Here is a 16,932-nt window from a genome sequence, read left to right as displayed (position 1 = left end):
GAGGCAGTGACAGACTTTGTATTTCTGGGCGCAAAGATTACTGCAGACGCTGACTGCAGCCAGGAAATCAGAAGATGTTTATTTCTTGGGAGGAGAGCAATGACAAATCTTGATAAAATAGTTAAGAGCAGAGACACCACACTGACAACAAAGGTCCGCATAGTTAAAGCAATGGTATTCCCCGTAGTAACCTATGGCTGCGAGAGCTGGACCATAAGGAAGGCTGAGCAAAGGAAGATAGATGCTTTTGAACTGTGGTGCTGGAGGAAAATTCTGAGAGTGCCTTGGACTGCAAGAAGATCAAACCAGTCCATACTCCAGGAAATAAAGCCAGACTGCTCACTTGAGGGAATGGTATTAAAGGCAAAACTGAAGTACTTTGGCCACATAATGAGAAGACAGGATACCCTGGAGAAGAGGCTGATGCTAGGGAAAGTGGAAGGCAAAAGGAAGAGGGGCCGACCAAGGGCAAGATGGATGGATGATATTCTGGAGGTGACAGACTTGACCTTGGGGGAGCTGGGGGTGGCAGAAAGCTCTGGCATGGGCTGGTCCATGAAGTCACGAAGAGTCGGAAGCGACTGAACGAATAAACAACAACAAAAACACATGACATGACAGCCCATCATGGTTAATTAAGCCTCAAGGAACTGCGGCACTTGCCGGCTACCATTATGAATATGTAATCCCCCGACTGGAGGTTGTTCTTATGCGAATCTGGGTGCCAGGGGTTATTTGAGGGTTAAATAACCCTTGACTAACCCTACAAGAAACCGTGAGTTATTTAACCAATAATGGGCCCATTCTCAACTGCTCTGCAACATTTGGAGAAAGGCAAGTGACCCCTGAGGAAGGAAAGTCTTTTCCAAAAAGCATTGGGCATAATAAATGTTTTTTCAGGCACTTGAGAATATTTTCTCTTCTGTTTTGGGACTCATAAGTGTTGTTTCCTTGATATATTTTTTTGAGGCTACCTGTGTATTTTTGCAGGTGTGCAGGAATGCAGGTTTAAAAATAAATGGTGTGGTTATTCACAGGTGTGCAGTTGTGTAGGTGTGCAGTGAAAATCCTCCTCCTCCTCCTCCTCCTCCTCCTCCTGCATTTCCTGCCCACATATCCCAACGAACTCCTTGCAAAGAAAAAGTAAGGAATGGAAGTAGGAATCTTGTGACGCCTTATATACTCACAGGCATATTCTGCCACAATAATAACACAATACTATGCACATCTATTCCAAAGTAAATCTCATTGAGTTCAGTAGTGCTTACTCCCAGGTAAAAGGCTATAGGATTACTGCCAAAATCTGTTAGTTTTTAAAGTATTTGTTGGTGACATTTTAATCTAATCTTTAGGGCTACGTGAAATATGAAAATCTTCATTTAGATATTTCAGTTGAAAATGTAAATACTGATTTGCACAGTTATGTATACAATGAAATACTTTTCCATGTACTTTAGTGTATAGATATGCATGAAAATCACTGGTTATTTAAAAAAGAGAGTCAGTTATCAGCTGAAATCCGCAAGGCTTACTATTCCACAGGTTAATTAAAAATGTAGTAAAATACATGGATTCACACGGGTTTATAAGTGTGCTCTGCTAAAACTGTGTTGCAAAATATGTTCCATTCTATTATTTGAACAAGATAGACCACTGTTAAGGTTCAACCAATCTATTTCATTAAAAAATGCACCCTTAACAGTAATGTGATCTGGAAGAACTATTTCTTTAGGATTAAAAACATGTGACTCTTACATCCACATTTTACAACCCGTTTCTAAGGACACCATAATATGTTACGAGATATGGGTGAGGGGGGACAGAAAGAGCAAGCAAGCAACTCGCATTTCCTTATCTTTGTTTGCAATACTTCTGAATTTCTCCTCCTGGGGTGAGTTGTGTGCATTTCCATGGTGTTGTGTAGTGGTTAGGGTGCCAGACTAGAACCCAGCTTCACACACACCCCTCAGCCATTAAGCTTACTGGATGACCTTGGGCTGGCCACTCCCTCTCAGCTTGGCCTACCTCACAGGAGTGTTGTCAGGATAAAATGGAAAGAGAGAAAGAACCATGTACACCACCCTATGCTTCTTAGAGATCTGAGGTGAGGGAAGGGGGCAATAGAAATGTAGCAATGAATAATAAATAATGAAAAGGGGAAGAGTTCTATTTCAGGCATAAAGATGTGTGGAAAACAAGAAACGCGAGTGCCTGATGCTTCTTGTACTCTTCTTGTATGGTTCTGGTCACCGCACCTTATAAACGATCATGCAGAATTGGAAAAGGTGCAGAAAAGGGAAACTAGGGCCACAGCTAGACCTAGAGTTTATCGTGGGATCATCCAGGGTTCGCCCCTGCTTGAGCACTGGATCCCCTGTGTGTCACCTAGATGAACAGGGTTGATCCCTGGACGATCCAGGGATAAACCTTAGGTTTAAGGTTGGCCTAAGATGATCAAGGGACTGGACCAACTCTCCCATGAGGAAAGAGTACAATGTCTGTGACGGTTTAGCTTAGAAAAAAGAGTAAGGGGAGACATGATGGAGGTGCACAAAATTATGCATGGTGTGGAGAATGTGGACAGGGCGACATTTTCCTCCCTCTCTCATTCTAGGATCATCCCATGAAGCTGATTGGTGGAAGATTCAGGATGAAAAGTAGAAAGCTTCAGCTCTTTGCTGGTACAGAGAAGTAATAAAGCATTTCTCCACACAGTACATAGTTAAACTGTGGAATTTCTTACCACAAGAAGTAGTGATGGACACCACTTTGGATGGCTTTAAAAGGGGATTAGAACAGGAGATTCTTGTTGGTGAACCCCTGCTGGGCTGTACAAGGAGAAGGCTATCAATGGCTACTAGTCTGATGGCAATGTGCTACCTCCAGTATCAGAGGCAGTAAGCCTATATACACCAGTTGCTGGGGAACATGGGTGGGAGAGTGCTGTTGCACCATGTCCTGCTTGTGGGTCCCTGGTTGGCAGCTGATTGGCCACTGTAGGGACAGAGTGCTGGACCAGATGGACCCTTGGTCTGATCCAGCAGGGCTCCTCTTAGGTTCTTAACCATGCTATCCTTGATGCCAGCCCTGAAGACTAGCCAGGTTTTGTATCCGCGTGCCAGTTATGCAAGGCAGCAGCAATCTTCTCAACATCTGAGAAATTATGCACCAGCCCTAGGGACCACTGAACAAAATGTTATCTGTTCACCATGGCTCCCAGGATTCCTTATGCAAACTTGTTTTTCATCTGAGAACAATCTTCAGCCACAAGAGGGTGTACAATATGCACTAAAAAGTCTGATGGGAAGACCACAGTGACTTCTTGCCAAGTGGTTGGCTAGGAAAATAATCATCTCAAGTCCCAGATATATTAGGTTTTGTCTTTTTATTTAATTTGTAAATTCAACAAAATATACATTGCAACATTAAACCCTTTAGAAATACAGTATCATAAGACGTACAACATTCACTCTGAGTGAAAACTAGATTTTTCCCTCCTAGCATCTCTTTCTCTCTTATTTTCTTCACAACAGAGCAGGAAAATATGCAGCAAGGAGGGCTTATGATTCTCTAATGGTCAGAATTGCTAGTACTGTACAATTAAGATTAAAATCCTAAACATGTTTACTTAGGAGTAAGCTCCACTGAAATCAGAGGGACTTACTCCCAAGTAGACACACACAAGCTCAGGCTGCACATCTGCCTGGTTAACAAAACCACTGCCTAGAATAGCTACAGCTTGAAATCAAACTCATGATGTGTATATAATTGGGAGCAAATATTCAAGTAAAAATGTATTGCCTTTCTCTCTCTCTCTCTCTCTCTTCAAACTCTACAAAACAAGAATAAAAAAAACCCATTCATGGTGGATTTGGGCTCCAATTCTAGCTGCACCTGTTCATGCGAAAGATTCAGGGAATGCTGTAAGTAAGTGCAGTCCCTGCTTCCCCCCTCCATTTAGAGGGTGACCTCATTGTCCTCAATGCTGTGGTGATCCTCAACACTTTCCAAAGTTTGGTTGCTGACATCATCGACATGGTCATGGTCTACCTGTTGGAGCTCCTCACTGTGGACCTTCTGTCGCTCTCTACTCTCCTGGCTTTCCAGGGAAGCAACAAACTTGCTGTTGTCATGGTCACTGTCATCATGGTCTTCCTCCACACTCTCAGGTTTCTGTTGGCTGTCATTCTCCAGGCTTCTCTCATGGGATGCGCTGTGGACATCATTGCTATCTCTCAGGTTACTTGCGTCGTCTGTTTCTACACTTGTGTCATGACTTTCAAAAGAATGTGCCTTGGAGGAATAGGATTCATGGCTCTCCACATCTGGTGTGCTGTCGACTTCATCCGAAACATCATGAGAATCAAACTGAAAGGTCCACAAAAGGAAGGCAATTAGTGGTCACCCCAGGACAAGCAAATTTGCTATCTGAGGTGAAAGACAAGATGGCATCCCCTGTTTCATCTACTGAAGCTGACCAGACTGAGAGTTTGATCTTACTTCAATACTGGTGATAGGTCAGCATCCTCCACTCCTGGTGAGGGCAGCTGTCTAGCTTAGGATGTGCAAGACAGACTACACAAAACACACTGCTGTGTCCTCCAATAGAGAGGAATGGCAAGAGGGCTGCCCTCCACACCATCCAGCACCGGCTGCCTGAGGCAATCGCCTCACTTTACCTAATGGCAGGGCTTGCCCTGATCATCCCAGCATCAGTAGGAATATCTACAGAACTGACTCAAACTGGTTTAACAGGCATTCCTTTTCCTCAGAGAGCCATAAATGGTGGTGGTGGTGGGCCACACGCATACAAATCCCTAACAGGGAGATTTTAGGAGTTCAGTTTATTATTGCTACTCTGCTTTTTCTACAAAGGACATCCAAAGCAGCTTATAAATAAAAAATAAAAAATATTACAGAGGTTATATAAAAGTGTATAACAATAGAGTTAAAACAATGAATAGCTACCAATAAGCATTCAAAGTATGGAGACTACAATTCCCAGATTTCTTTGGGGGAAAACCCTGAGAGTTAAATTGGTATAAAAGAGACAACAGCATAGAATTTCCCACATGGAACCTATAATTTTATGTGTCTGTTAGGAATGGGTGTCACAGAAGAGTTAACTGAGGCCCATGTTTTATCTTTAATCAAATTCTATCTTGAGGAATCTGAGGGAAATTCTCTTTCCTGGAATTGTTATGTTAAAAAATAAAACACAAAACACGTGTCTGTTAAAGATTTCTTAAGATAAAGAAACCTATATTTTTTCTTTCTTTCCTGGCATTTCTAAAATTTTTGCAACATCTGTCCATCAGTAATTGTTGTTTCGAAGCCAAGGGCATCAGAGAGCATTATTTTCGTTTGCAACATTTCAGTGCCCATTTCAACTGGCACCTTCACAGCAACCACAAGTGACACTGTCCAAATATGTAATCTTTGCATATCTGGCTTTCAGAAGCTGCTATGACAGATGGACTTTTTAATGAAGCATTCGCTTCATGTTATGCCAATCATTGCCAATTGATGTGGGAAGATTAATTGAAGGCAAATGACTTGGCAGAGATTTTTTAAAAAAACCAAAACTCCAACAGCAATTCAGCCATGATGGCACTAGAGAAAGAAATCCCCAGGCAAAAATGCCATGTGTGTGAACCATGCCACAGCCAATGGGTTATATACTACTAGGTTTAGCTCCTTTTACTCAAGGAAGAGGAAGTAGTCACTACTGTATCAAGCAGATGAGATGCACGAAGAGCTAAGCAGTTGATCCATTTACAATTTTTAAGCCAGGTTTTTCTGTGCATTTGCTAATTGCATAGCATGTAGTTGAGGCTTAGCTTTTGTTTACTCTGCTGTAAACATGTGCAGCCCTTATTTGGATTGGGACCACCACATTCCTCCTTCCCCCAAAAGAAAAAGAAGTCTCTGATGGGATCAATGGAGGTTCCCCCCACCTTTTATTAATCTCCTTCCCATAGGGATGGTGAGGGTGGATTCCCGGAAGCAAATGGTGGGGAAGGGAAGGGTACATTCTCCCTTTCTGGAGTGCAGTTATCCTGATCCAAATCAGTGCACTTACACTAGAGTAAAACGAAAGACAAACCTTAGCTATGTGATTAGCGTAACATGTTGTTTAGGTCCAAGTTCTGCCCATCTGTGGCTAGGAGGAGAAAACCAACCATAGGTTCTTACCTTTCCAGACTTTTTGTGTGCCTTTTGGGCCTTCTCAAACTGCACCAGGTCCACTTTTGCTCTGAATCCGTAAGGTGTGTCTCCTCTGCCTGTAACGAACTCAGGGAGGGAAACAGGAACATCGGTGGGGGAAACTGTGACGGTGTCTTCATGCGACTCGTCTGATTCGTGGGAATCGGTATTGTCATCGTCGTCATCTACATCGTCATGATCGTCGTCATCTTCCTTGCTTCTGCTGGAAGGTACCAAAAGGGTCTGCAAGAGAACAGAAGCAACCAGGTAGTAAAACTTGGACAAGTTTGACACAGTTTTAGGGTTAGGTGTATCCCATGAGCATGTAGCACAAACACAGAAACCAGTATTGGATGCGGTTCTCAGCAGCAGCCTGTTTTTCAGTGCCAGACCTCATGGCTAGACCATAGTAAAAGAAGACAGTGCCTCTGAGCACATGCAGAGTGCCTTTTGTTCATCTCTGGGCAACAGCAACAAGCTGGTGACTGTCTGGCATTTGTTTTCTATCCGACAGTTGGCTGAACTTTTGGGCCATGGCTAGACCAGGCCTATATCCCAGGATCATCCCTGTGCATCCAAATGACACACAGGGGATCCCGGGAGCAGGCAGGGACGACCCTTCCATTTGCCTGGGATAATCCTTAGGTCTAGCTAAGGCCTTAGATATATGAAATGAATTCAAAAGAAGCTTCTTCCAGTGCACACCTATACATGTCTAGTTAGAAGTAAGCCCCATTAAGTTCAGTGGGATTTACTCCTAAGTGAGTGTGGATAGGATTGTATAGCCTTAATGTGGCATTTCTGTGGGTTTATGCATGCTACAGGTCAGCAATACCAGAGACTGTCTCATGCAGCATTAGGACTGGCCAGCAGGCTACTTTGGGAGTTCGTGGTGGGAAACAGGCCCACAACGCCCTTCTCAAGGTGGCTTTCAGCCACTGGAGGCTGGTGACTCAGATTTCACTGGGGCTATGAAATCCGTTCTGTGTTTCAGTCAGAACCAGCCAGATTCTAAAGGAACTATCCAAGATTCCCAACCTTGTTTGGAGATAGGGTTCAGCACCTTGAAAAGCTCCTTTAGAGTTCTGCCTGGTTGTGACTGAAACCCAGAATGGATTCATAGACCCACTGAAATCAGAGCCACCAGCCTCCACTGCTTTCAGCAAGACAAATTGAGCAATGTTCTGCGGGTGCAATGGCCTATTTTTTTTTTAAAAAAAAGAATTACCACATCAAGAACTATATTACACTGTAGCTGCAAGATTCCTGTGTTGAGCAGAGGGTGGGTCTAGACACCCTTGATACCCTTCCAACTTCTATTATTCTAAGAAGCTTTTCAAAACAACCACCACCAAAGCCCCTAATCTATCATTTAGTGGCAAACATGAAACTAATTCTCAGGCCAAATAATTTTTAGAAGAAGAATCGGGTAGTCTTCATGTTAGAAGGAAATCTGTTATTACACCTCATGCAAAACCCATTGGGCTGAAAAATAAGTTCCCTTGGCTGCCATGTAAGGCAAGTAGGGTGGCCACTTATGCATTGCCCAAAAAGAGGAAATGCAGCTCCTAAAAGAGGACATAGATTTGCATTTCTGCTGAAGTTCCCTCTTCTACACAACTATTAAAGGTACAGGAGCCCCACCCTCCTTTTGTATTCTGGTTAGCCTACTAAATGTACTCATTTCTAGGGTCTCAGTATTGCAGGAAGTAGAGGTCAGGCCGTGGGTGAAAGAGGCAAGAAAAACTTGCTCATAAATATTTGAATGAAACAGCACATATAGTGGCAGTGCTAATATATAGTACAGTATATGTAGTGACAGTGCTAATGCAATAATTAGCAGTATTTACGATGCTGCACAATTCTGCACTAGTAGGTACAAAATCCTATAGAAAAAATATATACCTGTTGCTCAGTGATCTCATCACTTTCTTCTGAAGACAGAGAGTTCTGAAAACGAAATGGCAATTTTGAAAAGGCTTGTTTCTTAAACAATCAATGTTCTCAATGATTTTTTTTTTTAAAAAAACACCTCTGCATTTAATTTCAGAAACAATTATTCTTACAAACAACAGCAACACAGCTATGCTCAAATTTATTTATTTATTTATTTATTTATTGCATTTCAATACCGCCCAATAGCCAAAGCTCTCTGGGTGGTTCACAAAAATGAAAGTGATTGGCAGTAGATTCAGGACAGTCAAAAAGAAAGTACTTTCTTGCACACTGCCTAGTTAACTTATGGAATTTGCTGCCACACAGTGAGGCAATGGTGCCCTCTGACTTAGATGGCTTTAAGAGAGAATTAGGCAAAACTTGAAGGGTAGGTGTGTTTCAGCCTTCTCCAACGTGGGCACCCAGAGATGTGATGGATAACAACTCCCATCATTCCCAGCCAGCATGGCCTTTGGCTGGCAATGATGGAAGTTGTAGTCCAATGCATCTGGAGGGTCCCAGGATGGGGAATGCTGGCCTATCAACAGCTATTAGTCTCGATAACTAAATGGAACCTCCAAGTTTAGAGTCAGTGTACCTCCAAATATCAGCTGCTGGTGGTCACACAGAGAGGGTGGGCTATTGCCTAAATGCCCTTCTTGTTGGCTTCCCAGACACATCTGGTTGGCTGATGTTGGGAACAGGAGGCCAGCACACATGGACATTTGTCCTGATCCAGCACGGCTCTTCTTATGTTCCCTTTTTGGTCATGTGATTCATGGGAGTTTGGATAGGGAGTCTAAGGTCTGAATGGGAACAGGAGGGTTATGGGGAGTAAGGGGCAGAGGCAGCATGGCTGGCTGGGGCATGCTGGGAGTTGTAGGACTTTCCCCCCTATCTAAACATGCATAGGATTGCTCCCTAAATGATTAATGACGAACTTCCTCCACTGGGATTTCTGCCTGGTCTCACCCGTCTTCTACTTGGAAGTAACTCCACTGAGTTCAATAGAACTTATTCCCAACTTAATCAAAATGTCAGTAGAAATTATTCCTGCTGAAGTCAATTGAACCAAGAACTTGAACAAACTATTTGAAGGGGTTGAATATTTACATGGATAACAAGAACTCAACATAGGAGAAAGGGTTTCTTACCGGCTGAGAGGACACCTGTTGTTCTTGAGACTCGTGGCTGTTCACATTCTCATGGCTGTGCTCGTGGCTATGCGAATGGTCGTGTTGATGTGTGTGAGCGTGGTGCTTATGACTCCTGGAATCCTGTAACAACACAAGAGCTGACATCAACATTCAGACCCATGTAACATCCTACATCGCAGGGCTTGATGGATGGGAAGGGGGAATTAGTGCTTGACAAATGGATGATCATGTGAAAAATTATGGAAGGGGTTTGGGATGATTAGGAGAGTTTGGTTCCCTTCCTATTGCAGATGTGACAAAGGCAACATCAATGTCAGTGAAGGTTGGTGGTTCTGAATCCACACTGGTCAGAACCAACCAGAACTCTAAAAGAGCTATCCAAGGTGCTGAACCCAATTTGGGGATAGGTTTCAGCACCTCAGAAAGCTCTTTTAGAGTTCTGGCTCATTCCGACTGAAACCTAGGATGCAATCACAACCCCACCGAAATCAGAGCCTCCACTGATCAATGTCAGAATTGAATAGGAAAGGGATTATAAATGACAATCTATGGCCATCTCTTGCCATGAGGTCTAATCTATGAAACGGCCACATGAGGAATGTGCCATGTGCAATTCTGGTTCCCTCATTTCCAAAGGATATTGTGGGTGCTTGGAAAGATACAGGAAAAGCAACCAAAATGACTTAACAGCGCAATCCTATGCATGTGTACACAGAAGTAGGTATCACTGTATTCCATAGGCTTTACTCTCTGGTAAGTGTGCATAGGATTACAGCACAAAAGGGATTAGAATATATTCCCTGCATGGAAAAGATAAAGGGATTAGGGCTTTTTTAATTTTGTAGGGGGTTGGTATTGGGGTGAGAAGGAAGATTACTAAAAAGGGAATTAAGAGAGTCCATAAAATCAAGTACTTGAAAGAAGGGGCGGGATCTCTTTTAGATCATCCCAGAGTGCAGGACACGGAATAATGGGCTCAAGTTATAGGAAGCCAGATTCTGGCTGGACATCAGGAAAAACTTCCTGACTGTTAGAGCAGTATGACAATGGAACCAATTACCTAGGGAGGTGGTGGGCTCTCCCACACTAGAGGCACTCAAGAGGCAGCTTAACAGCCGTCTGTCAGGGATACATTGAGGTGGATTCGTGCATAGAGCAAGGGGTTGGACTCAATGGCCTTATATGCCCTTCTAACTCTACTATTCTATGATTTTATGAAAGAGGACACAAGTTTGGCTCAACTTTGGTTATTAAGTGCACAAATCTGGAATCAGAGAGTGCATTCTGAATGGTAGCTTGATAAATGCAATGGAAAGAGGAATTCACTGCAAGAAGAAGAAAATACTTACATGTTTTCCTTCAGAGCTCATTGAATCATCATGATGTCTTGATTTACTGATCTGTGAAAAGGAAGAGAAGGGGAGAATAGACCGTATGAATTTACTGCTCCTCCATTACAGCTATTCGTGCTGTTCTTGGCTTATCTGTTGCATACATCGTGTACTTACTGGTAGGGCAAAAGCGATGGTGAAAAGACACAAGCAGAGCACAGCAACCTTCATGGTGATGGACTTGCTGTCGTATATTTTGTAATGTTCAGGTAGTAGGACTGCTGTTGAAAAACAAAAGAAATGTTTTACTTTACTCTCTGTTGTAGGGTCAATCCAAATGTACAGGAACAGTACAAGGCCTTCCTGGATGGTACCATCTCTAATCACGAGGTGGGGGAATTGTATGTTTGAGTGCTTCCTATGTTGTTGTTTTTAAGCCCTTGGTGTTAACCAAACCTCCCTTGTTAGGCTTTCATGTGTAGACACTTTAACTTGCAAGTCTAGAGCTGCAGTCCAAGGTGGTACAGTCCAGAAAAGACTCCATGGCATATTATTTCTTCAACTTTAGATAGATCTAACTGTTCTGAGCTGGTTTCCATGGATGACTCAGCTTTAGAAGTGCTGTTTAAAAACCACCCAAACAAACAAAAATTCACCAGAAAGATATACAAGCAAGACTAAAATCCTTGCTGTAAATGTTTCCTGAAAACAATTATTCTGAACTTTGCCCAGATAATAATTAGAATAATTATTCTGGTGTAATATCCCCCACCCCCAGTCCCAGATAGCTTCCTCTGGTGTTCTTTGGTGGAGGAAAAAAATGTCACATCTCCTCAGAGTCTATTCCCATTTTTTCTAGCCTAGAAAAGCTATTTTGAGCAACAGAAGATAATTTTGGCTATTCGTCATGGGACAAAGGAGGTGGGGTGGCTAGGTTGACTTCTCACTTCAGCACTTTTCTTGAGTGAAGATAAGATGCCCTTGATATGGCCCAACGTACGCTATGGACTGCAGAGGGAAAACCAGTACAAACTGAATAAGTGGTAGTGCAGACAGGGCTGGGCTCAGAAGCTGTCATCACCAGGGACCTTCTGCCAACTTTGAGAGCTCCATGGTTCTGTTCTTGCTGCTACCGCCAGTGCTATTTCCAGGTTTTAATGAACTTTGGGCAATGCTCCCTTAATGGGGGGGCCCTCCTTCAGTCTGTCTATCTTCTCACTGCTGTTGTTTCTGGCTGCTTTTGCTCCTTGTCTTCTTTCTCATTATTACTAGTCCTTAGTTGCTTGACAGGCAGAGAGCCAGGGAGCAAGTCTGCAATGGCGCCTACTGATCTCCTCTAGGGGGCGTTGTTAGTGGGGCCCTGCTAAGGTGCCTACTCTTGATGTCAATGTTGGCTGCTGTTATTCACCGTTGCAGCTGCTAGCTGCCTAATGTAAGCAAGTGAAGGACGACAAGAAACTCTGGGCAGTGATGCATATTCAGCCCAAAGGTACAGGGCAAAATGATGGGTGACAGCAGTGGTGATGATGATGAGGGACGAATTAAGGGAGGAGGATCCCCATTTTGCTCCCACCCCAACAAACCTGGAGCTGACACAGATTGGAAACTCACTAACTAGATGCTGCTGGGACTTTCACAGTGTTTATTGAAAGGAGAAATGGGGCAAATCTTCAGCGTCTGGCTGAAAAATCAAGCCAAGCTGTCTGGCAAATGTTGCATTCTTTGAGTTTATACTAAGGAACCGAGGGATGGCGGGGGGGCTGACAAGTCAAATAGGAACTAACTGTGCAATGCCATGTTTCTTTCCTCAGAAGTAATCCCCACTAAGTTCAATGGGATTTCACCCCAAGAGAAAGGAATAAGCAACAACAGCAGGCGTGAGTTGAAAATGGCCCCATTCAGAAGACACCTTAAACCATGGCTTTAACCATGGTGGTTAAGCCAGAAAGCTGGGCTGTGTTCAGAAGACACCTTAAACCACAGTTTTAACCATACTAAATAAAGCAAAAAGCCTTATTCACAGTTTAAGGTGTCTTCTGAACACAGCCCGGCTTTCTAGCTTAACCACCATGGTTAAAGCCATGGTTTAAAGTGTCTTCTGAATGGGCCCAATGTTTGTTTTCCTTATCTACCTACTGCCTCCCTGCCATGCAACCTATGGCTTGGCTCAGTGGCTTGTGGCCTCAGGAGCTGTTTGTTTTGCAAGCACCTTTTAATAGGGCGTGTGATTGTGGCATCACTGTGGTTTGGATTGTATAGGGTTGCTGAGTGAATAGTAGTAGAAGTGGGGATGAAATTTGTAGGCTTTCGGTGCCTTCCAGTTCTATGGATCTATGGATCTTCAAATAACTCATTCCAGAATATTCCACCTCTGGAATACATGAGTTATTTGGCTGCATGAGTTTTAAGAACTATAGACAGCAAAAAGATAAACCTTAATTATTTTAAACACCCTCTCTTATTCCAGAATATCACAGCCTAATACTGAATTTGCACACCTCACCTCACCATAGTATTAGGGGAGGATAAAAATCCAAGAAGAAAAACCTGTCTTATGGAAATAAGCAAAGGGAAGATGTTGCAAAATACTGTGGAAATTCTTGGGCAAAAAAGAGACAACTTAGGGTTTCCTAAATAAACAGATTTCTCTCTGTGTGCGTGTCTATCTCTCACTCCATCACCACACATTAATACAAATAGGAATGTAATTCAAATGGGATTGTAATTATGAGCAATAGCAGGTTTTGTAATTGATCCATCCTTTTTTCTAAGCGAAGGCATTTCAAGAGAGCAAGCTATCATTTCCAAGCCAGGAAGGATCACATTGCTCAACCTGACAGTGCAGGGGAAAAAAAAGTGAATCAGGGCTCAGGGGACATCAGAAATTGATGAGTCATGATGGCACGTTGGGTATTAGCAGCCTGGCTGATGGGAAAGCTGGCAGACGTCACCATGAGTTGCCCTTCTGCTTACAAGGTTAATGAGCACTTGTGCTAAGAGAGAAGATCAATATGAACACATTGCACCAAAATATATTTGAGTAAAACTCTTGAAAGCCTATGCTTTTTCTGAGATTAAATGCAAGAGCAATGTAACTGATTTGCACCATGAGCTCATTGATAATTTAAAAGAATTGCATAAGAGGCAAAGGCAGAACAAAAGTTGTAGAATCTCCTGTTTGAAATGATAAGGCTTAACTTGAGCCTGGGTCCACCATGACTTTGATCCCAGAATACATGAAGCAATCATAAAATGCTCTTGAGCATATACAGAGTGGCTTTCCCACACTACTGAGTAATCTCAACCTGCTCCCGTGTATCTGGGGCTAAAGAAAAGGACGGGTGATATGGTTGCCAATTGTCTGTTCAGGTAGGGTTCTTCTGCCTTGAACAGCTGCATGACAGGCTGAATATTCTGCCACTATTCAGCTACTGAATATTTCTGTGAATTGTGCAGCTGTTCAATGCACAGGAGCCTTGATAGAGTTACAGTTGGCAACCCTGGTTTCTGGAGCACAGAATGTGACTTTCTGGCAGGCTTATTTATTATATCTTGCTCCAAATAGCTTAGGACAGCATACATCACAGACACACACACACACACACACACACTATCCTCACAACAACCCTGTGAGGGAGGTTAAGCTGAAAAATAATGATGGTCCAAAAGTCATCCAGTCAGTAGAGATTCAAACTCTGCCCAATCGTAGTCCAGTACTCTATAACCACTACACCATGCTGTCCCTCTCATGGGATATGCCCTTAGATGCCTAACATTAGAAATTTAGCACTAGGGATGGTGGAAAGCAAACTGCATCTTGTACCAGGAGTGTGTGGCATAGGTCAGTGGTAAAGCTGAGGAAGACAAATTTGTATTTGTAAGTGGCAGCTTCTATTTGACAAATCCCTTTCTTGTAAACCACTTCCTCCCTACATACCTAAATATTCTCCCAGGTGCAAACAAAAGAGGCCTCAAAAATTAAATCCCATGCTGTGCACACGGCGTCCCCTTTCCCCCTGCAGGCTGCGGGAGTTGATAGATTTAAAAACCCTCCTCAAGTATTGCTGCATTGCTTAACGAAGATCTAATGCCGCTTGAAGCTAAGAGATCTAAGGGTAAAAAAGGGCACAGGTACCTTGTCTTGCGTCTGGATCTGATGTGTAGCCTCGGGCAGAGGTCTGCTAGTTTGTATGGTGAAGCTCAAGAGATTGTCTGGATGGCTCCTTCAGAAGGTGCTGCCTGTTCGTCCTTCTCCTCTTGTGCTGCTTTCCATCTGCAGACCTCTGGAATTTAAACTCTATTCCAGACATCAGCCGACCAATCCCCACGAGGCGGAAAGGATGAGGTCATGAGGTTTCTTGTCACCGTCCTCCCACTTATTCTCCTACATTTCCTTTTGGGGTTTGTGGCTTTCAGAGCAAACATGAAACGACTCTATGGTTAAAGTGTTACTTATGTACAATCTCATTAACCAGCATTTCAGATTGACGCCCAGGGTTCAGAGTTTTCTGGGTTAGTTTTATTATTATTTTTGAGCCCGAGGGCTTTAGGGGCAAAGAACTGTTTGGCATTTGTCAAAGGAGGAAAAAGAGTGCTTGTAATCCCCCACTTTTTTTTCTTCTTCTTCTGCAAGGATGCAGAATAACTTCATTTTAAAATGAATCATTAGTTGCCCAGGAGGGGATAAATTTAATCCGTCACTGATGGATTTAGTGGGGATGCACTGAGACCACCGGGAATGGTGGGATATTATGAATAACATCTCTGACAGGCTGACAATAAGACTGTTGTATTCATTTGTATGAAAGTGACTTCTTAAAAGATCATATATTTGAGGAACTTGGACAGAAGAAAAGAGAAACAGCAACTCTACTTATTGCAATAAGCTATTTGTTTTTAAATTGTTGGTTGTTTTTATGCTCTTCAAGGTTTTAATTTTTGTGAACCACCCAGAGAGCTTCAGCTATTGGGCGGTATAAAATGTAATAAATAAATAAGTAAATAAATAAATTTGTCCCTCTCCCTGGGCAAGTGGCAAGTCCTTCCAAATCTTATGGCAAGGTTGCTTGCTGCTAGGGTGACCATATGGAAAGGAGGACAGGGCTCCTATATCTTTAAGAGCTTTATAGAAAAGGGAATTTCAGCAGGTGTCATTTGTCTGCATGCAGCACCTGGTGAAATTCCCTCTTCATCACAACAGTTAAAGCTGCAAGAGCCCTGCCCTCTTTTATATCTGGTTGCACTAGGCAGGGCTCCTGCAGCTTTAACTGGTATAATGAAGACGGAATTTCACCAGGTGCTGCGTACATACAAATGAGACCTGCTGAAATTCCCTTTTCTATACAACTGTCAAAGATACAGGAGCCCTGTCCTCCTTTCCATATGGTCACCCTAATTGCCACCTTAGTACTTATTCACAAGGTTGGCCGAGCCGATTTCCGGAGCCACAGTGGAAGCACGCTTTCCCATCTGCCAATTTACCCGGGATAAACCTTAGGTCTAGCTAAGGCCTTAGAAGGGGCTGGTTGCCACTAGTGTACTGCTACTTGAAAAAACGCAGGATTTTATCCATTATCCATTAGGAGTGTTGAACCTCTTTCAGTCCGAGGGCTGAATTCCATTTCAGTGAGGCTCTCGGGGGCTGCATTCCAGTGGTTGGTGGGAGCCAAAGGCAACATGGGTCGGACCAAGGGTAAAAGTCTCTCGGTGTGTGTCATATGGTATATACCAACATTACTAGCATATTTTAGCTTAAAGCTTGTACTTCCAGTAACTAAGCCTTAGGAGAGGTATTTCAATCTTTTAGAATGGGGGAAAAACTTTGCAAATTTTGGGAAACCCATCCAATGACTGGCAGTTGAGGGGAAAAGGGGTGGGGTAAGGAGAAGGCTCTGTGGCAATTTGGGGGACCCCAGGAGGGGCAGACTTGGCACCTGGGCTGAAGGTTCTGCCCCCCCCCACACACACATTAAGTGGGACATTGGCTTGAGCGTGAGCTTTTGGTCTAATCCAGCAATTCTCAACCCCCTCCCCCCCCCCCTGCAGACTGGAGTTCTCGGTGGACCACTTAATATACTTTTCTTCTGTTGTGGCAATTCTACAAATCAAACTGTACACGCACCTTATATTTTTATTGCCTTTTCCCACTCTCTGATCTCAGATCCAGGAATCTGTGCTCCCCACCCTCTTTCTTTCTCCCTCACAGCCAGCATGGAGAGAACCACACCAGCTGCCTCTCTGCAATTGCAAAAGTGACCTTGGAGAAGAGGTAAAGGGGGGATTCCGGTGGGCAGGGAGGGGAC

General features: G+C 43.4%; 1 protein-coding gene across 1 annotated transcript; it reads right to left on the bottom strand.

Moving 5' to 3' along the window:
• Positions 1 to 3,368: 3,368 nt before the first annotated feature.
• Positions 3,369 to 14,900, bottom strand: SPP1 (secreted phosphoprotein 1). Its single transcript, XM_063135541.1, has 7 exons — positions 14,766 to 14,900; positions 10,808 to 10,911; positions 10,649 to 10,699; positions 9,297 to 9,419; positions 8,113 to 8,157; positions 6,196 to 6,450; positions 3,369 to 4,368 (listed from the first exon to the last, which is right to left on the bottom strand). Exons 2-7 carry the CDS (start codon positions 10,859 to 10,861, stop codon positions 3,958 to 3,960), a joined length of 939 nt encoding a protein of 312 aa, XP_062991611.1. The 5' UTR covers positions 10,862 to 10,911; positions 14,766 to 14,900; the 3' UTR covers positions 3,369 to 3,957.
• Between the last annotated feature and the right edge of the window lie 2,032 nt (positions 14,901 to 16,932).

The sequence above is a fragment of the Elgaria multicarinata genome, chromosome 10 (genome assembly GCF_023053635.1).
Source record: "Elgaria multicarinata webbii isolate HBS135686 ecotype San Diego chromosome 10, rElgMul1.1.pri, whole genome shotgun sequence".
Taxonomy (NCBI): Eukaryota; Metazoa; Chordata; class Lepidosauria; order Squamata; family Anguidae; genus Elgaria; species Elgaria multicarinata.
Note: the sequence above shows the minus strand (reverse complement) of the source record. Positions and strands in the feature narration are given on the sequence as shown.

Coding starts and splice junctions, on each gene's coding strand:
- SPP1 (XM_063135541.1), bottom strand. CDS start 10,861: ATGAAGGTTGCTGTGCTCTGCTTGTGTCTTTTCACCATCGCTTTTGCC. Junction 10,700..10,807: donor CCATCGCTTTTGCCCTACCA/GTAAGTACACGA, acceptor TCCTTTTCACAG/ATCAGTAAATCAAGACATCA. Junction 6,451..8,112: donor ATGAGATCACTGAGCAACAG/GTATATATTTTT, acceptor GTTCTCTTGCAG/ACCCTTTTGGTACCTTCCAG.